We start from the raw sequence: 14899 nt of genomic DNA, 5'->3' as shown, positions 1-14899 counted from the left end.
ATCCTATCTTCTAGTCAAGTTGTGCCACAAATTGCTCTTCATCCCAATTCTATTCAGTACCTCCTCATTAGTTACATCATCTACCTATCTAATATTCAGCATTCATCTGTAACACCACATTTCAAAAGCTTCTATTATCTTCTCGTGTAAACTGTTTATCATCCATGTTACACTTCAATACATTACTACACTCCATACAAATACTTTCAGAAAAGACTTCCAGACACTTGAATCTATACTCAATGTTAACAAATTTCTCTTCTTCAGAAACGCTTTCCTTGCCACCGCCAGTCTGCATTTTATATCCTCTCTGCTTTGACCACCATCCATTATTTTGCTGCCGAAATAGCAAAACTCATCTACTACCTTAAGTGTCTCGTTTCCTAATCTAATTCCTCAGCATTGCCTGATTTTGTTTGACTACATTCCACTATCCTCATTTTACTTTTGTTGATGTTCACCTTACATCCTCCTTTTAAAACACTGTCCCTTCAGTTCAACTGCTCTTCCATGTGTGTTGCTGTTTACGACAGAATTACAATGTCATCGGTAAACATCAAAGTTTTTATTTCTTTTCCTTGGAGTTTAATTCCTACTCTATTTGTTTCCTTTACAGCTTGCTCAAAGTACAAATTGAATAACATTGGGGATAGTCTACAACCCTGTCTCATTCCCTTCTCAACTACTGCATCCCTGTCAAGCCCATTAACTCTTGTACCTGCTATGTGGTTTCTGTACAAATTGTAAACAGTCTTTTGATCCCTGTATTTTACCCCTGCTACCACCAGAATTTGAAAGAGAGTATTCCAGTCAACATTGTCAAAAGCTTTCTCTGTGTCTACAAATGCTAGAAACATAGGTTTGCCTTTTCTTAAACTATTGTTAAAGATAAGTTGTAGCGTCAGTGCCGCATCACGTGCATTTCTACGGAATCAAGACTGATCTTCCCAGACATCAGCTTCTACCAGTTTTTCCTTTCGCCTGTAAAGAATTCATGCTAGCAGTTTACAACCGTGGCTTATTAAACTGATAGTTCGGTAATTTTCACACCATTCAGCACCTGCTTTCTTTGGAATTGGAGTTATTGTATTCTTCTTGAAGTCTAAGGGTATTTCGCCTATCTCATACATCTTGCTCGCCAGATGGAAGAGTTTTGTCATGGCTGGCTCTCCCAAGGCTATCAGTAGTTCTAATGGAATGTTGTCTACCCCCGGGGCACTGTTTTGACTTAGGTCTTTCAGTGCTCCGTCAAATTCTTCTCGTAGTATTATATCTCCTATTTCATCTTCATATACGTCCCCTTCCATTTCCATAATATTGCCCTCAAGCACACTGCCTTTGTATAGACCCTCTATATACTCCTTCCACCTTTCTACTTTCCCTTCTTTACTTAGGATGGGTTTTCCATCTGAGCTTTTGATATTCATACAGGTGGTTCTCTTTTCTCCAAAGGTCTCTTTAATTTTCCTGTAGGCAGCATCTATCTTACCCCTAGTGATATGTTTTTCTACATCCTTACATTTATCCTATAGCTGTTACTGCCTAGCCATTTTGCACTTTCTGTCGATCTCATTTTTGAGGCATTTGTACACCTTTTCACCTGCTTTATTTACTGCATTTTTATATTTTCTCCTTTCATCAATTAAATTCTATGTCTCTTGTGTTACCCAAGGATTTCTACTAGCCTTCATCTTTTTACCTTCTTGATCCTGTGCTGCCTTCAGTATTTCATCTCTCAGAACTACCCATGCTGCTTCTACTGTATTCCTTTCCCCTTCTCTTGTCAACTGTACCCTAATGCTCCCTGTGAGACTCTCTACAACATCTGGTTCTTTCAGTTTATCCAGGTCCCATCTCCTTAACTTCCTTCCTTTTTGCAGTTTCTTCAGTTTTAATGTACAATTCATTACCAATAAATTGTCAGCGTCCACATCTGCCTCTGCCCCCATGAGCCACAGACCCTGCTGTCGGTGGAGAGGCTTGAATGCCTCAGCAATACAGTTGGCCACACCGTATGTGCAACCACAACGGAGGGGTATCTGTTGAGAGGCCAGACAAATATGTGGTTCCTGAAGAGGGGTAGCGACCCTTTCAGTAGTTGCAGGGCAACAGTCTGGATGATTGATTGAAGTGGCCTTACAACATCGACCAAAACAGAATTGCCGTGTTGGTAATGCAAACAGCAGAAGACAATGGGAAACTGCAGCTGTAAGTTTTCCCAAGGGGATGCAGGTCTACTGTATAGTTAAATGATGATATCAACCTCTTGAGTAAAATATTTTGCAGGTAAAATAGTCCCCCATTCAGATCTCTGGGCAGGGACTACTCAGGAGGACATCATTATCAGGAGAAACAAAACTGGCATTCTATGGATCGGGGCATGGAATGTCATATCCCTTAATTCAACAGGTAGGTTAGAAAATTTAAAAAGGGAAACGGATAGGTTAAAGTTAGATATAGTGGGAATTAGAAGTTCAGTACCAGGAGGAGCAAGACTTTTGGTCAGGTGAATACAGGGTTATAAATACAAAATCAAATATGGGTAATTCAGGAGTAGATTCAATAATGAATAAAAAAGTAGGAATGCAGATAAGCTACTACAAACAGCATAGTGAATGCATTATTGTAGCCAAGATAAACAAGAAGCCCACGTCTACCACAGTAGTAGAAGTTTATATGCCAACTAGCTCCGCAGATGATGAAGAGACTGAAGATATGTACGAGGTTGGTTTGAAAAGTTCTCGGAATCACCACAGGAGGTCAGTGCTAGCACAACAAATTGTTCACATGATATTCATTGGACTGTTGCCTGTAAACACGTACCTCATCAGTGCTCTTGGAAGAGAGCTGTGGCAGTGCCGTGGCTCTGTTATTGTTCCTGCATAGCGATTTGCAAAGATGAAAAAAAAAAAAAAAAAAAAAAAAAAAAAAAAAAAAAAAAAAAAAAAAAAAAAATTGATATTTGAACAGTGATTAAGTACTTCGTAAAGAAAGATATGAAAGCAAAGGACATTAATGCTGATTTCCAGAATACACTAGGAAACTATGCTCCTCCATATTCAGCTGTTGCCAAGTGAACAAATGAATTTAAATTTGGTCGGGAGAGCTTAAATGATGATCCATGCAGTGGTCGACAAAGGTGTGTCACTACTCCAGAAATCATTGCAAAAGTGCACAAAGGATCGCCAAATGAAAGTGCATGAAATTGCTCACGCATGCCAGATGTCATCTGAAAGGGTATATCACATTTTAAGTGAAGAATTAGAAATGAAAAAATTATCTGCAAGATGGGTGCCGCAACTCTTGACGCTGGATCAAAAACGCACGAGGATTGACATATCGGAACAATGTTTGGCCCGAAACTTCCTGGCAGATTAAAACTGTGTGCCAGACCGAGACTCGAACTCGGGACCATTGCCTTTCACGGGCAAGTGCTCTACCAACTGAGCTACCCAAGCACGACTCATGCCCTGTCCTCACAGCTTTACTTCTGCCAGTACCTCGTCTCCTACCTTCCAAACTTTACAGAAGCTCTTCTGTAAAGTTTTAATCTGCCAGGATGTTTCATATCAGTGCACACTCCGCTGCAGAGTGAAAATCTCATTCTGGAATGTTTGGCCCGTTTTAGGAGAAACGAACAAAATTTTTTTGTGCCGGTTTGTGGCCAGAGATGAAACTTGGGTGCACTACAATACCCCAGAGACAAAAGAACAGTCAAAGCAGTGGAAACATGCTGATTCTCCACCACCAAAGAAAGCAAAGACAATTCCTTTCGCGGGGAAGGTCATGGCATCAGTGTTCTAGGATGCGAAAGGGATTCTGTTTGTAGATTATCTTCCCACTGGGCAAACAATTACTGGAGAATACTATGATAACCTCCTGGACAAATTGCAACAAAATATACGCGAAACAAGGCCAGGTTTAGCAAGGAAGAAAGTCATCTTCCAGCAAGATAATGTGTGCCTGCATACATGTGCCGCCGCCACTGCCGCAAAATTACACACACTGAGGTATGAATTGTTGCCACACGTGCCTTATTCACCTGATATAGCTCCATCGGACTTCCATCTCTTCCCAAAACTGAAAACTTTTCTTGGTGGATGAAGTTTCACTCCAAACGAAGAATTGATAGCTGGAATTGAAAACTATTTTGCAGGCCTTGAGGAAACTTATTTTCGAGATGGGATCAAGGCACTGGAATATCATTGGACCAAATGCATTAATTTACAAGGAGACTACATTGAAAAATAAAAAAAAACAGTTTCAGTGATGTAACTACTATTTTTAATTCAGTTCTGAGAACTTTTCAAACCACCCTCATATTATGAGATAAAAGGAATTATTCAGATAGTTAAGGAAGACAAAAATTGAATAGTCACAGGGGACTGGAATTCGATAGCAGGAAATGGAAAAGAAGGAAAAGTATTAGGTGAATATGGACTGAGAGTAAGGAAAGCGGAAGCTGCCTGGTAGAATTTTGTACAGAGCATAACTTAATCATAGCTCACACCTGTTTAAGAATAATGAAGAGGCCTGGAGATACCAAAAGGTTTCAGATAGATTATATAATGATAAGGCGGAGGTCTAGGAGCCAGGTTTATACTGTAAGTTTGCATAGTACTTAAGTTATATCCATCCTCCCACCTAAAAAAAAAGGGGATGCTGTGACTTACCATAAGATCAATCTGTTTTGGTGGCACATACAGTTGTGCTATTCTGCCCCCGTGAAAAATTGTATCATGCATACTACATTCTTCTCCAACTATAACAATCATTTCTTCATTGATGGTGAGAGTGTTGTAGCATCTGATGTGTTACCTGATTGGTGTTTCTTTGACTATTATAAGGATTGTGTAATTATCCGGCAGCAAGTTATAAATTTAATTTTTTTAACAATTTTATTAAGGCGTTGCAAAGTTGATATAAAATGATATGTGGTGCTTGGATTCACATGGCATCACTGGTCAACTTGCACATCATTGTCACCCATGAAGTAGGTTTGTAAAAATTTATGATCAGCATCGGAAATCAGAAGAAGGGATTGTATGTGTCATGTACCCAACATTGGCCTACAGTTATTGGCAACCCCTCAGACACTGAAGTATCATTGGGTTGCATACGTACAAGGCATTGCCATCCTGGACTGCGTAGATCACAAGAAGGACAGCAGACAGCAGGACAAGTGCCACTGGAGGTCCTCTGTGCTGGGGACCCACTTCCTCTGCTGTGTCATGTGTGGAACTGGATCGGCAGTATAGGGCGCAGCAAGCCAACATGTCAGCAGTTCGCTCCACCACAGCTCTGGGCCAATTCATGCACCAGTCTTTGCAGCTCATGACAAGAGCCCGGTCAGAATCCACCACAGCAGGACCTACAACTTTCCAGCAATAGCCCGAGACAAATCTGTCAGCCAAGCCTGTTGTTAAGGATCATCTGTGGTGTAGTCTTCATGTCCCACTGTGTGTTCCAGACATATGACTGTTACTGTCTGAGAAGTTTTATTATTTTTTATTGAGAAGAGTTTTCCCTTTGTTATTAAATCTCTCTATTGTGGTCACAATAAACCCTTGTTCTTGTTTACTGTGTCTTATTACTTTTTATCTAGCAACTCCTCATTCGAGATCTAGCACTATGCAACGATATATTTAGGAGAAGGAGGAGATTAGTGTTTAAGAACCCCCAAGACAATGAGATGGTGCACAAGCTCGGATAAGGGAAGGATGTGGAAGAAAATTGGCCCTGCCGTTTCAAAGGAACCATCCTGGCCTTTGCCTGAAGCAATTTAGGGAAATCATGGAGAATCTAAATCAGGATGGCCGGACAAGGGTTTGAACTGTCATCCTCCTGAATGTGAGTCCAATGTGCTAACCACTGCACCACCTCAATTGATGCAATAATATATTTGTCACTGAATTTTGACAGTTGGCACATATTAATTGTGGAATACGTTACCAGCTCAAAAGAATGTCATTTGAAATGCCTAATCGTATCTGCAAATGTTATGTAAAAACTTCTTCAAATCTACTCGATTTTTCTGAATGCATTGATCACAGGGGTTCAGGTGATGGTGCAAGTCAGAACACTAAGTCTGCAATTTGCACAGTACATTCCTGGTGTTTCATTGTTGTTCTTTCATGCACCACAATGCTCAACACCTTATCCATTTTGCCAATGTTTACGCTTTTAGTTGTAATTAACATTGTACTGAAATGCACCAATATTCTAGTCTGTTTACATTGTTTGTCAACATCAAATTGTTTATAAATGTTCTGCTTTCACTCTTTCTGTCTGGTGCTTTTTTTATTCCAATGTGTGCGATTGAGTTGCTGGTAAATGTACTGCTTTGACTCTTACTGTTTGTAACTTTTCTGATTCCGATGCATGTGATTGAGCAGCTCCTTAACTATTTGCTTCATTGCTTCTCGTCATTCCTCGCGTGTTTGAGAAGCTTTTAAGCATTTCATTTCGTGCTCTGCTTGTAGATCTACCAACTGATGCATGTTTAGGGGGTGTAATTATTTTAACAGAGAAAGGAACAACAACTGCAAGCGAAGAAACATATTGTTAATTAATTTAGAAGAGTACTTTTTAACATTTTTAAATGAACAATGTCACTTAACCAATATAAAACACAATGTTTATACAATTAAAATTAATGAATATTACTCTTGGCCAAAGTAAGGCTTGACCTGTTTCACTGAAAGTAAGAATAGCGTAAGATATTACAGAAGGTGAACAAACAAATAAATATTCATTTATATATATTAGATGTGACTAGTGCTGAACCTTGGCAAAGCTCTTCAGGCTACAAATGTAACATATGTATTAAAGAGACTGCCTACACTATGCTTGTCCATCCTTTTTAGGAGTACTGCTGTGTGGTCTGGGATCCTTACCAGACAGGATTAACAGAGTACACCAAGGAAGTTCAACAAAGAGCAGCACATTTTGTATTATCGCGAAATAGGGGAGTGTGTCATGGACCTGATACAAGATTTGGGATGGACACCATTAAAACAATGGCATTTTTCGTTGCAGCAGAATCTTCTCACAAAATTTCAATCACCAACTTTCTCCTCCGAATGCAAAAATATTTTGTTGACACCAACCGAGGGAGAAACAATCATCATAATAAAATAAAGTAAATCAGAGCCCGTATGGAAAGATATAGGTGTTCGTTTTTTCTGCACTCTGTTTAAGAGTGGGACAATTGAGAATTATTGTGGAGGTGGTTCGATGAACCCTCTGCCAGGCACTTCAGTGTGATTTTGCACAGAGTACCCATGTAGATGTAGACGTTATGCTCACAGCAGTCTGAGGCAGGCTCAAATAATTTTAAGAGTCAGAACCTGGACTTGAAATGGCTTGTTCATATGCTGATAAAATGGTAGCAAAGCCATGTCGCAATTCAATATTGTTACTTAACAGTCACATACTGTATGATTCATAAAACATTGGTCCAGAGTGTGGCAGACATTGGCTCACCACGGCATCTGAAGTGTGGGTTGATGAATATCTCATACATATTTGTTCCCAACAAAGCTATCTGTCAAGTAACCCAAGAATAATAACAACAAAATGGCGTAAAACTCGAGATTAGGCTACTATGGGATCTACCCTGGTTAATGCCCTTAACCCTCTGTCGTGTTAGTTAAGGGCATAATGCCTACTTCTTAAGAGTCACCTATTGCGCACACATTTACAGGAACAGTAAGCAGGTGCACAAAAAAAAAAACAAAAAGACATTATGGAAGCAATACAGTCAGTCTGGAGGGGGTTATTTGCTGTTCATTGACAGAGCAGTTGTTGCCAGGTAAGAAAGGAGGAAACAAGGTATGCTACAATTCTCTTCATCGAAAGGAAGCGAGATAAGTAGTTTATGCAAACTTGAAGGCTCAAAAGCATCTTTGTAATGCTATTCAGCATTCCAATAAAATCCAACTGCTACACAGTACTGCACAACTGGAATTCATTTAGAGAAAAAACAGTAATTCTCTGTCTTTGATCTCCGACTCATTTTATACTATTATTTACATGAAATTGCTTCCCCATTTATTTTCCTTGATTTAAGAAGACAGAAAACTGCTTCCTACGTGTCCCACACCATTGCGTCTACTTGATACCAAAGATGCGTAACATACCACTCACAGATGACAATACTATGAAAAGAATAGATTGCTATGCACCATATAGCGGAGATGTTGGGTCGCAGACAGGCACAACAAAAAGACTAATAAACACACAAGCTTTCAGTTAGAAGGCCTTCTTCTGAACATCAAAAGAGAATATGCAATTGATTAGGACAGGCATACTCAAGTGAATGTCTGCAGTTCAGAACAATTGCTCTATCTGATAACTAATGTAGTTCAAAAACACAATGAGAAAAGAAATCTGAGACACTGTTGTAGGTTCCATAATAAGAATCCCAATTGTCAACGAGTTGAAGTATGCACAATTGTTATATGCTTTGTATTGGATAATGTTCTCTGCAATATCAAATGGCATAACAGTTTTCTATTCGGTCTTGCCAACACTGCAGTGATCATGTAGGTATAAAATAATAATGAGACTCATTTAAATCAAGGCATACATCTGCGTGCAACAATCATCAGCTATACTTGCTGAATTTCATGAATTGATGAGATAGACAAAATAGGCACTGTGCTGTCAGTGGATTTCCTGGAGTGACGAATGTTTATAAGCGTCTTGGGTATCATGTACAGCTAGTAAAATTTTATGGTTATTCCTTGAAGGAGCTGCTTATTGTCATCAGTCAGGAATACATTGTGCTAGCGAACAACAATTCATGGAGTCACCTGATGATATTATGACTCCATGTAATACGTTCATTCTTAAGAGTGGAGGAAATATTTAGCAAATTTTATGTATGGTAGGAGAGCCTAGTATATAGCCACTTCCAGATAAAGTAAGTGATTGAAAAAAGAAAAATATCTCCTGAACCCTCATTCAAAACACTAAACTAACCCGCCACCATATTGTCTTCCACTTCTTTAACTTCTTATAAGTTAGTTTCCTTCTTTTCTAATCAAATAATGCCATGTCTTCACAGAATTTAAAATTGCGGTCTTTGCTTTCTCAAACACAAAGTTTAGTATCTACTCTTATCTTAGGCTCAAGTGCAATTCCTGTTAACAGTTAATATGAATCTAAGTTATGTTATTTTATCAATGACATAATTTCATGTGAACTACTGATAACACAAATAAACTATGAGAAAAATAAATGTTGTCCCCATACCTGTTGTGCCACCTCCAGGGGGATCACTTGAAATTACACCAGGAAAACGAAGACATCTGAAATCCAGACCAAACCGATGATGATAGTATTCTCCAAGAAGTTCAGCATGAACTTTTGACACACCATATATCGTCTTTGGTCGTTGTATAGTCACATTTGGAGTAGGTAAGCGAGGTGATTCTGGACCAAAAGCACCAATAGTGCTTGGAACAAACAGCTTCAATTTGTACTGTTTTGCCAGTTCAATGACATTGTGTACACCTGTTAGTAAGAAATGATGATATTCAGCATTTAATTTGTCAAAATTAAACTAGGAACAAATTTACTGCTATTCATTTGACATAATGACAAGTGGGAATATGTGCTGTGATAGTTTTCAAATTAACACTGCAAATAATTTTGTTCACCAGTTCTTCTTTTTTTTTTTTAACACTATGGTGTGGAATCTACTAACTGAAACCATACCCCCAGAATTTTAACTAAAGTTCAGAATGATGTCTCATATTTAATACACTACACTGCACTAACAAGCAAAAATGATTACCACAAAGAAAACCTGTGGAAGGTTCTTCTGAATACAAAATGTTCATCTAAGGCTGAATGTATGTGACAAACAACAAAGGAAAGAATGCTTGAACATGGCATGCTGAAAAAGGTGGCAAGCATTGGGAAGTATTGTAACTCTATAAAAATGTCAGCAGATGAAACTAAATTGACAACTAGTTCTACCCCTAGTCTGCTACAGCACTCTGTTCTTCTAGATAGCCAAGTCTTGTCCTCACAGAACTTAAAAATGAGTTCTTTACATTCAGAAGCAAGCAAAGGATTGGCGTGTTATAAGAAATTACTAGGCAGTACAGAAATACAGTATGTAAACTAAGTGATGGAAAGTTGTAATTTACATGTTCAAGGAAGCTCAAAACAGATACCGTATAAATAAGCAACTTCAGTACATATTTTGTTATAGAATCGTTGCAGGTCAAGATGAACATAGAATTTCTGGGTGGAAGCAAAAACAGGAGAGCAGAAAATCAATGAGAAGTGGTGCAACAAAGGACACACTACAGCAGTAAGATGCCCAATTTGAGAGGTGGGAAAATATCAATTAAAAGTAAAGTTTAAGAACTTCAATTTAATACATGTTCATGATGCATTGAAGACAATATACTTGTCACAGTTTGTGAGCCACGACCCTCGGAAAGTAAAAATATGTAATGCACAATATTATACAGGGTCTGAGGTAGGAACATTCTGACTTTGACATATTTGCGGAATTAATACCTGATTACTGTGTCACTCATCAATTTTTCATTAAATTAATAATTATTTCACCTTCAATGGCCACTTGGATGCAGCAAAAGTACAGCTTTCTTGCATTACAATGACTGCCTGTCTCTGTAATTCAGATACACATATGGCATCTTTACTCTCATAATGAGCCAGTTCTTTCTTTATTTCCTTTATAAAATTTCCTTGCTTCTTCTCCTGATTACCGGCTATATTTCTTGTTGGTGATCACCAGTCTGACCACCACCACCACCACGACCACCTTCATCGTACTTCCATTCACACTAAATGAACTAACAAATAGCAGTGGCTTCATTTGTTAAGAATGCCTCTCTTATAGTCCCAGAATTACAAGAGCAGTAATTTGTTTTGGTGCATTCACCACAACAGTAGTCTTATGAGTGCTTTTGCTCCTCAATTTCTGGTAGTTGCTGTTCCAAGTGTTGAGGTACTACTTGGCTCCCTCTACATCCCTGGAGGCGCTTCCTTATTATGGGTTCTACAGGACTGACATAGCAAAAATAACAAGAATACTTTTAACAATGGAAAGTCCAGGCTGGAATATAACAATATTATGAAAAGGAAAGTTGTTAGTCGCCATATAGCAGAGACGCTGAGTCACAGACAGGCACAACAAAGAGACTGTCACAAATAAAACTTTCAGTCAGCAAGGCCTTCATCAAAAATAGACGACAGACTGGCACTGGCAATGTGGCTTCTGTTGCCCGAGACTGCAGTCGTGTGTGTGTGAGTTGCATTTGCGTGAGTGTATGTGTCTTTTGTCTATTTTTGACAAAGGCCTTACTGACCGAAAGCTTTATTTGTGACAGTCCTATTGTTGTGCCCATCTGTGACTCAAGATATTTTACTGTGTATAAACTATGTACATTTTTTAACTTTTTTAATATCCGATTTTATGAAGCAGAGATTGGGGATCAGACCATTATTTACCACAACGAGAGTGGAAAACTGCCTGAAAACCACACTCAAGCTGGTCAGCATACCAGACAAACAGATGTTAGTCCACTGGATGGATCTGAACCTGGTGTGGCTCACTACCCAGTTTCACATGCTAGCATGCTGCATGTTAAGCTGTATGTGTAGCATTTGGGCTATAAGACTATAGAAACATAATGATTAACTCAACTGGCCCAGTACAGCACAAAATGAAGTAGTTGAGGCAGACTCATACAAGAACCAATTTGTGTAGGCTAATATATGTTAAAATAAAAATGAAAATTCACAGTACGGTAAAATTTAAATGTTCCAAGAAATCTAATAACATCAAGTAACTACAGGTAAGGAGCCTTACAGTTAAGCACATGCAATTTCAGCAACACTTATGATGCTTTCTAAATATTTATTATGTGTTCAGGTTAATCAGGCGCAAAGACACGATTGTGTCTCGTAAAACATGCATACTCACATTGATCATCAGCTGAGCTCAATTTCAGGTGAACTGCACAGCTGATAGCAGTTAAGGGGCTTGATGTACAGTGGACTCACTATTAGCCACACAAAGTGCACTTAAAAATTACTTTTCGTTGTGAGGTATGTCTGTAGATAACAGCCTACATCACACTTTTTCCAGCATTTACACATTTTACTGCATCCTACTAATTCATCACTTACTGAAAGTGATACAAATAAAAAAAATAAAAAAAAAAGAACAATGAAGCGATTAATCTAAGAGTCTATGAGAAAGCCAACAGTACGGCTAAACTTTACAAGGGGGCTATCTACGGCAAAAGTACTACCATATCTGTTTCTGCCACCATGAACCTGTCCAGCCAACAGAAGCTTTGTGTGTCTCATTATTAAAAGTCATTTTACATTGGTATTCAATCAAAACATCCTTAACCATTATCTCAGATCTCTTCAATGTATGGCACAGACTACTATAGACAATGATTCATGAGACCAAGAGGCTGGTACCCTCTCTTTTATTTCCATCTGATGATGACAAAACAGCATTACAACCCTGTATGCTATAATATTTGTCTTCAAGCCCTAATATAAGACCCTGAAGGAGAAACACCAAATGCCATGACAATATGTCTAACACATACTTTATGGTTTGTGTATGGACCATTTATGGATGATTTAGTCCATAAAGACACTGCTCCTATTATAATGTAATAATCAATGTACCAGAATAGTGCAACAGCACTACTATAATAAAATTCATCCTGTCAGGAAAAATTTCATAATATAGTCAACACACATTTTTTAGCAACATTAAACATCTAAAAAACACAGAAACATCTATGTGCTGCATTTTGAAGTATGCCGAGTAATAGGTGCAAGATCAAAATTATATCTCAAATCACATCAAATAACACTACAAAATTCCCACGAGTCCAAATTCCATTCCATTGACAGTGACTGCAGTCAATGTAAACTGCAGTCAACTTTTTATTTTACTCGTGTACAGTCCACAAATCTACCAATGGTCCAACTACAGCAGTTTTGCCCATTCTTCTAATTGTCTCTTTCAGTTTCTCTATCGTATAGTAAGGATCTACATTAATGTTGAACATTGTGTAAAGTTCTAAAGAACTTACATCATTAACTGTTGAAGAACATTCTCCTCTCGTACCAATTCTAATAATTGTAGGAAGTGACTCAGATTTACGCAGCAACCTTTCATATCCAATAAGTGGTAGTGCCATACTTGAACTGTAACAAAATCTATCAATGCTGTGGTATGTCTGGATAACAAAATACAATAAACTGTATATGTCAGTGTTGGGCATCTGACTAATCAGCAGCAACTCATGATCTTTCTCTGATGTTAAAGGAGCAATTGCCACAGCTTTACCAAAAAACGCTGCTAGTCCTAATCTGTCATGAACCTCCACTAAATCTTGCCAATAATTGCGACTTGTTTCCGATATATATTGATTGGAAACACGTAACTGTGCATTTAATGCTCCACGGTAAAGTTCATCTCCAAGTATTCCATGTACATGAACATGCACCTGGCTGGCTCCTGCAGCAGGGAACGTATCCCAAAAGAGGACTGGAAAGCGAGCATTTCTATCAATTGAAGCGACTGTGCCAAACCACTGCAACGAAGTGTTAAAGAGATCAACAAACTCTTGAATAGTGATTTCTAATATACTATGTTTATCTGGGATGAAAAGTCCGTGCCATTTATCAATCTTAAACGTGTTCGCAGCACTTCTTGATGATTTCCCTTGAACGCGCCCAAATATTTCCCCAGCAGTCATAATCGCTGCATTACAAAAGTCACACCCTGGCAGTGTTTGATTTATAAGTTCTTCTATGTATAGTTTCGGAGGTTTCTGGGGCTTTGGTGTAGGTCTCTTCGCCCTTAACGGATTATATGCTGTAAGTTTGTGACTATATTTATGATACACATGGGTGACTTTTTGTCGTTTAACTTCTTCGAACAGTTTTGGATCATATCCTAGCCACTCATGGACTTTGTTTGCAAACTTTGGATGGAAATATATCTTTCCTTCTCTTATATCTACTCTGTAAATTTTGTCAAATTTCTCAAAGCTTGCTTTACATTTACTGTTCTTAGATGAACGCCATAACAAAACATTTTTATACAGATGCTCGATTCCGTATCTAATATTGTTCCTAAAGCAATCGTCAGTGTGATGAATCGAAGCATGCACGACAAAATCATATTTATCGTCAGCGTTACGCTGAACTACAGAAGACCGGACATCGTGGTCATCTTCTTCACTGTTATATAGAACAAGTACGCCTGCCACTGTCATTATCATCGCCAAAAAGACGACGTTCCTCCTAATGTTCCACCGGCACAACGACTGCATGGCAAGTTTAGAGTTGTATCACCGAGAAAACAAATGTTCAAATCACTGCACTATGCGCACGAACAGCGAACATATTGTACATGATGTAGCACGTTCGACAACTGTCAATGAGAGTAATAAAAATAGTATATTTATACTACTATTGATTTTTTATTTATTCTTTCCGTGTACTTCATCCACTCACACTCTACGAAGCGAATGAAAATGATATTAACGATTAACACTTCAAACTGACAAATTTATTTTCACTGACCACACTACGACACAGCGAGAAGTCGCGTACAGTAGAAACCAATGACGCAGGTTGTCAGATAGGATGTTATTGGACCTGCGCCAGAGCGGGTTGTTCGATTACAGGCCGTGTCACGTCGGAGGGCGCTTCCGCGCATAGAGGCGGAGCGATAGGGGCAAACGTGGAGGGGATGAGGTCTGCGCATGCATGGCGGCAGAGAGCGGGCAAACAAAGTACTCGTTATGTATGTTTTTGGATAGGGTCCGCCTTTAGCAAAACACATTTTTGTTTTTTAACCCAAACATGTTTC

At 38.7% G+C, this 14899-nt stretch overlaps 1 protein-coding gene across 3 annotated transcripts in view; it reads right to left on the bottom strand.

Annotated features, from left to right (window-relative positions):
* LOC124776199 (L-threonine 3-dehydrogenase, mitochondrial) overlaps nucleotides 1-14899 on the bottom strand; it is a 264550-nt gene that overhangs the window by 16255 nt on the left and 233396 nt on the right. Inside the window, exons 1-2 of one of the 3 annotated variants that reach the window (XR_007015603.1) lie at nucleotides 11972-14601; nucleotides 9381-9519 (exon numbers count right to left, since the gene is read on the bottom strand). Coding sequence is in view for 2 of the 3 variants with exons in the window: in XM_047251030.1 (XP_047106986.1) it covers nucleotides 9478-9519; nucleotides 13110-14357 (1290 nt within the window). In the remaining variant the exon portion in view is untranslated. Of the gene's footprint in view, nucleotides 1-9258; nucleotides 9520-11971; nucleotides 14602-14899 lie in introns of those variants that run through there. The other 2 variants (XM_047251030.1, XM_047251031.1) reach the window with 2 other exon arrangements.

Source organism: Schistocerca piceifrons, chromosome 2, assembly GCF_021461385.2.
Source record: "Schistocerca piceifrons isolate TAMUIC-IGC-003096 chromosome 2, iqSchPice1.1, whole genome shotgun sequence".
Taxonomy (NCBI): domain Eukaryota; kingdom Metazoa; phylum Arthropoda; class Insecta; order Orthoptera; family Acrididae; genus Schistocerca; species Schistocerca piceifrons.
The sequence above is the reverse complement of the archived record's forward strand: the minus strand, read 5'-3'. Positions and strand labels throughout refer to the sequence as shown.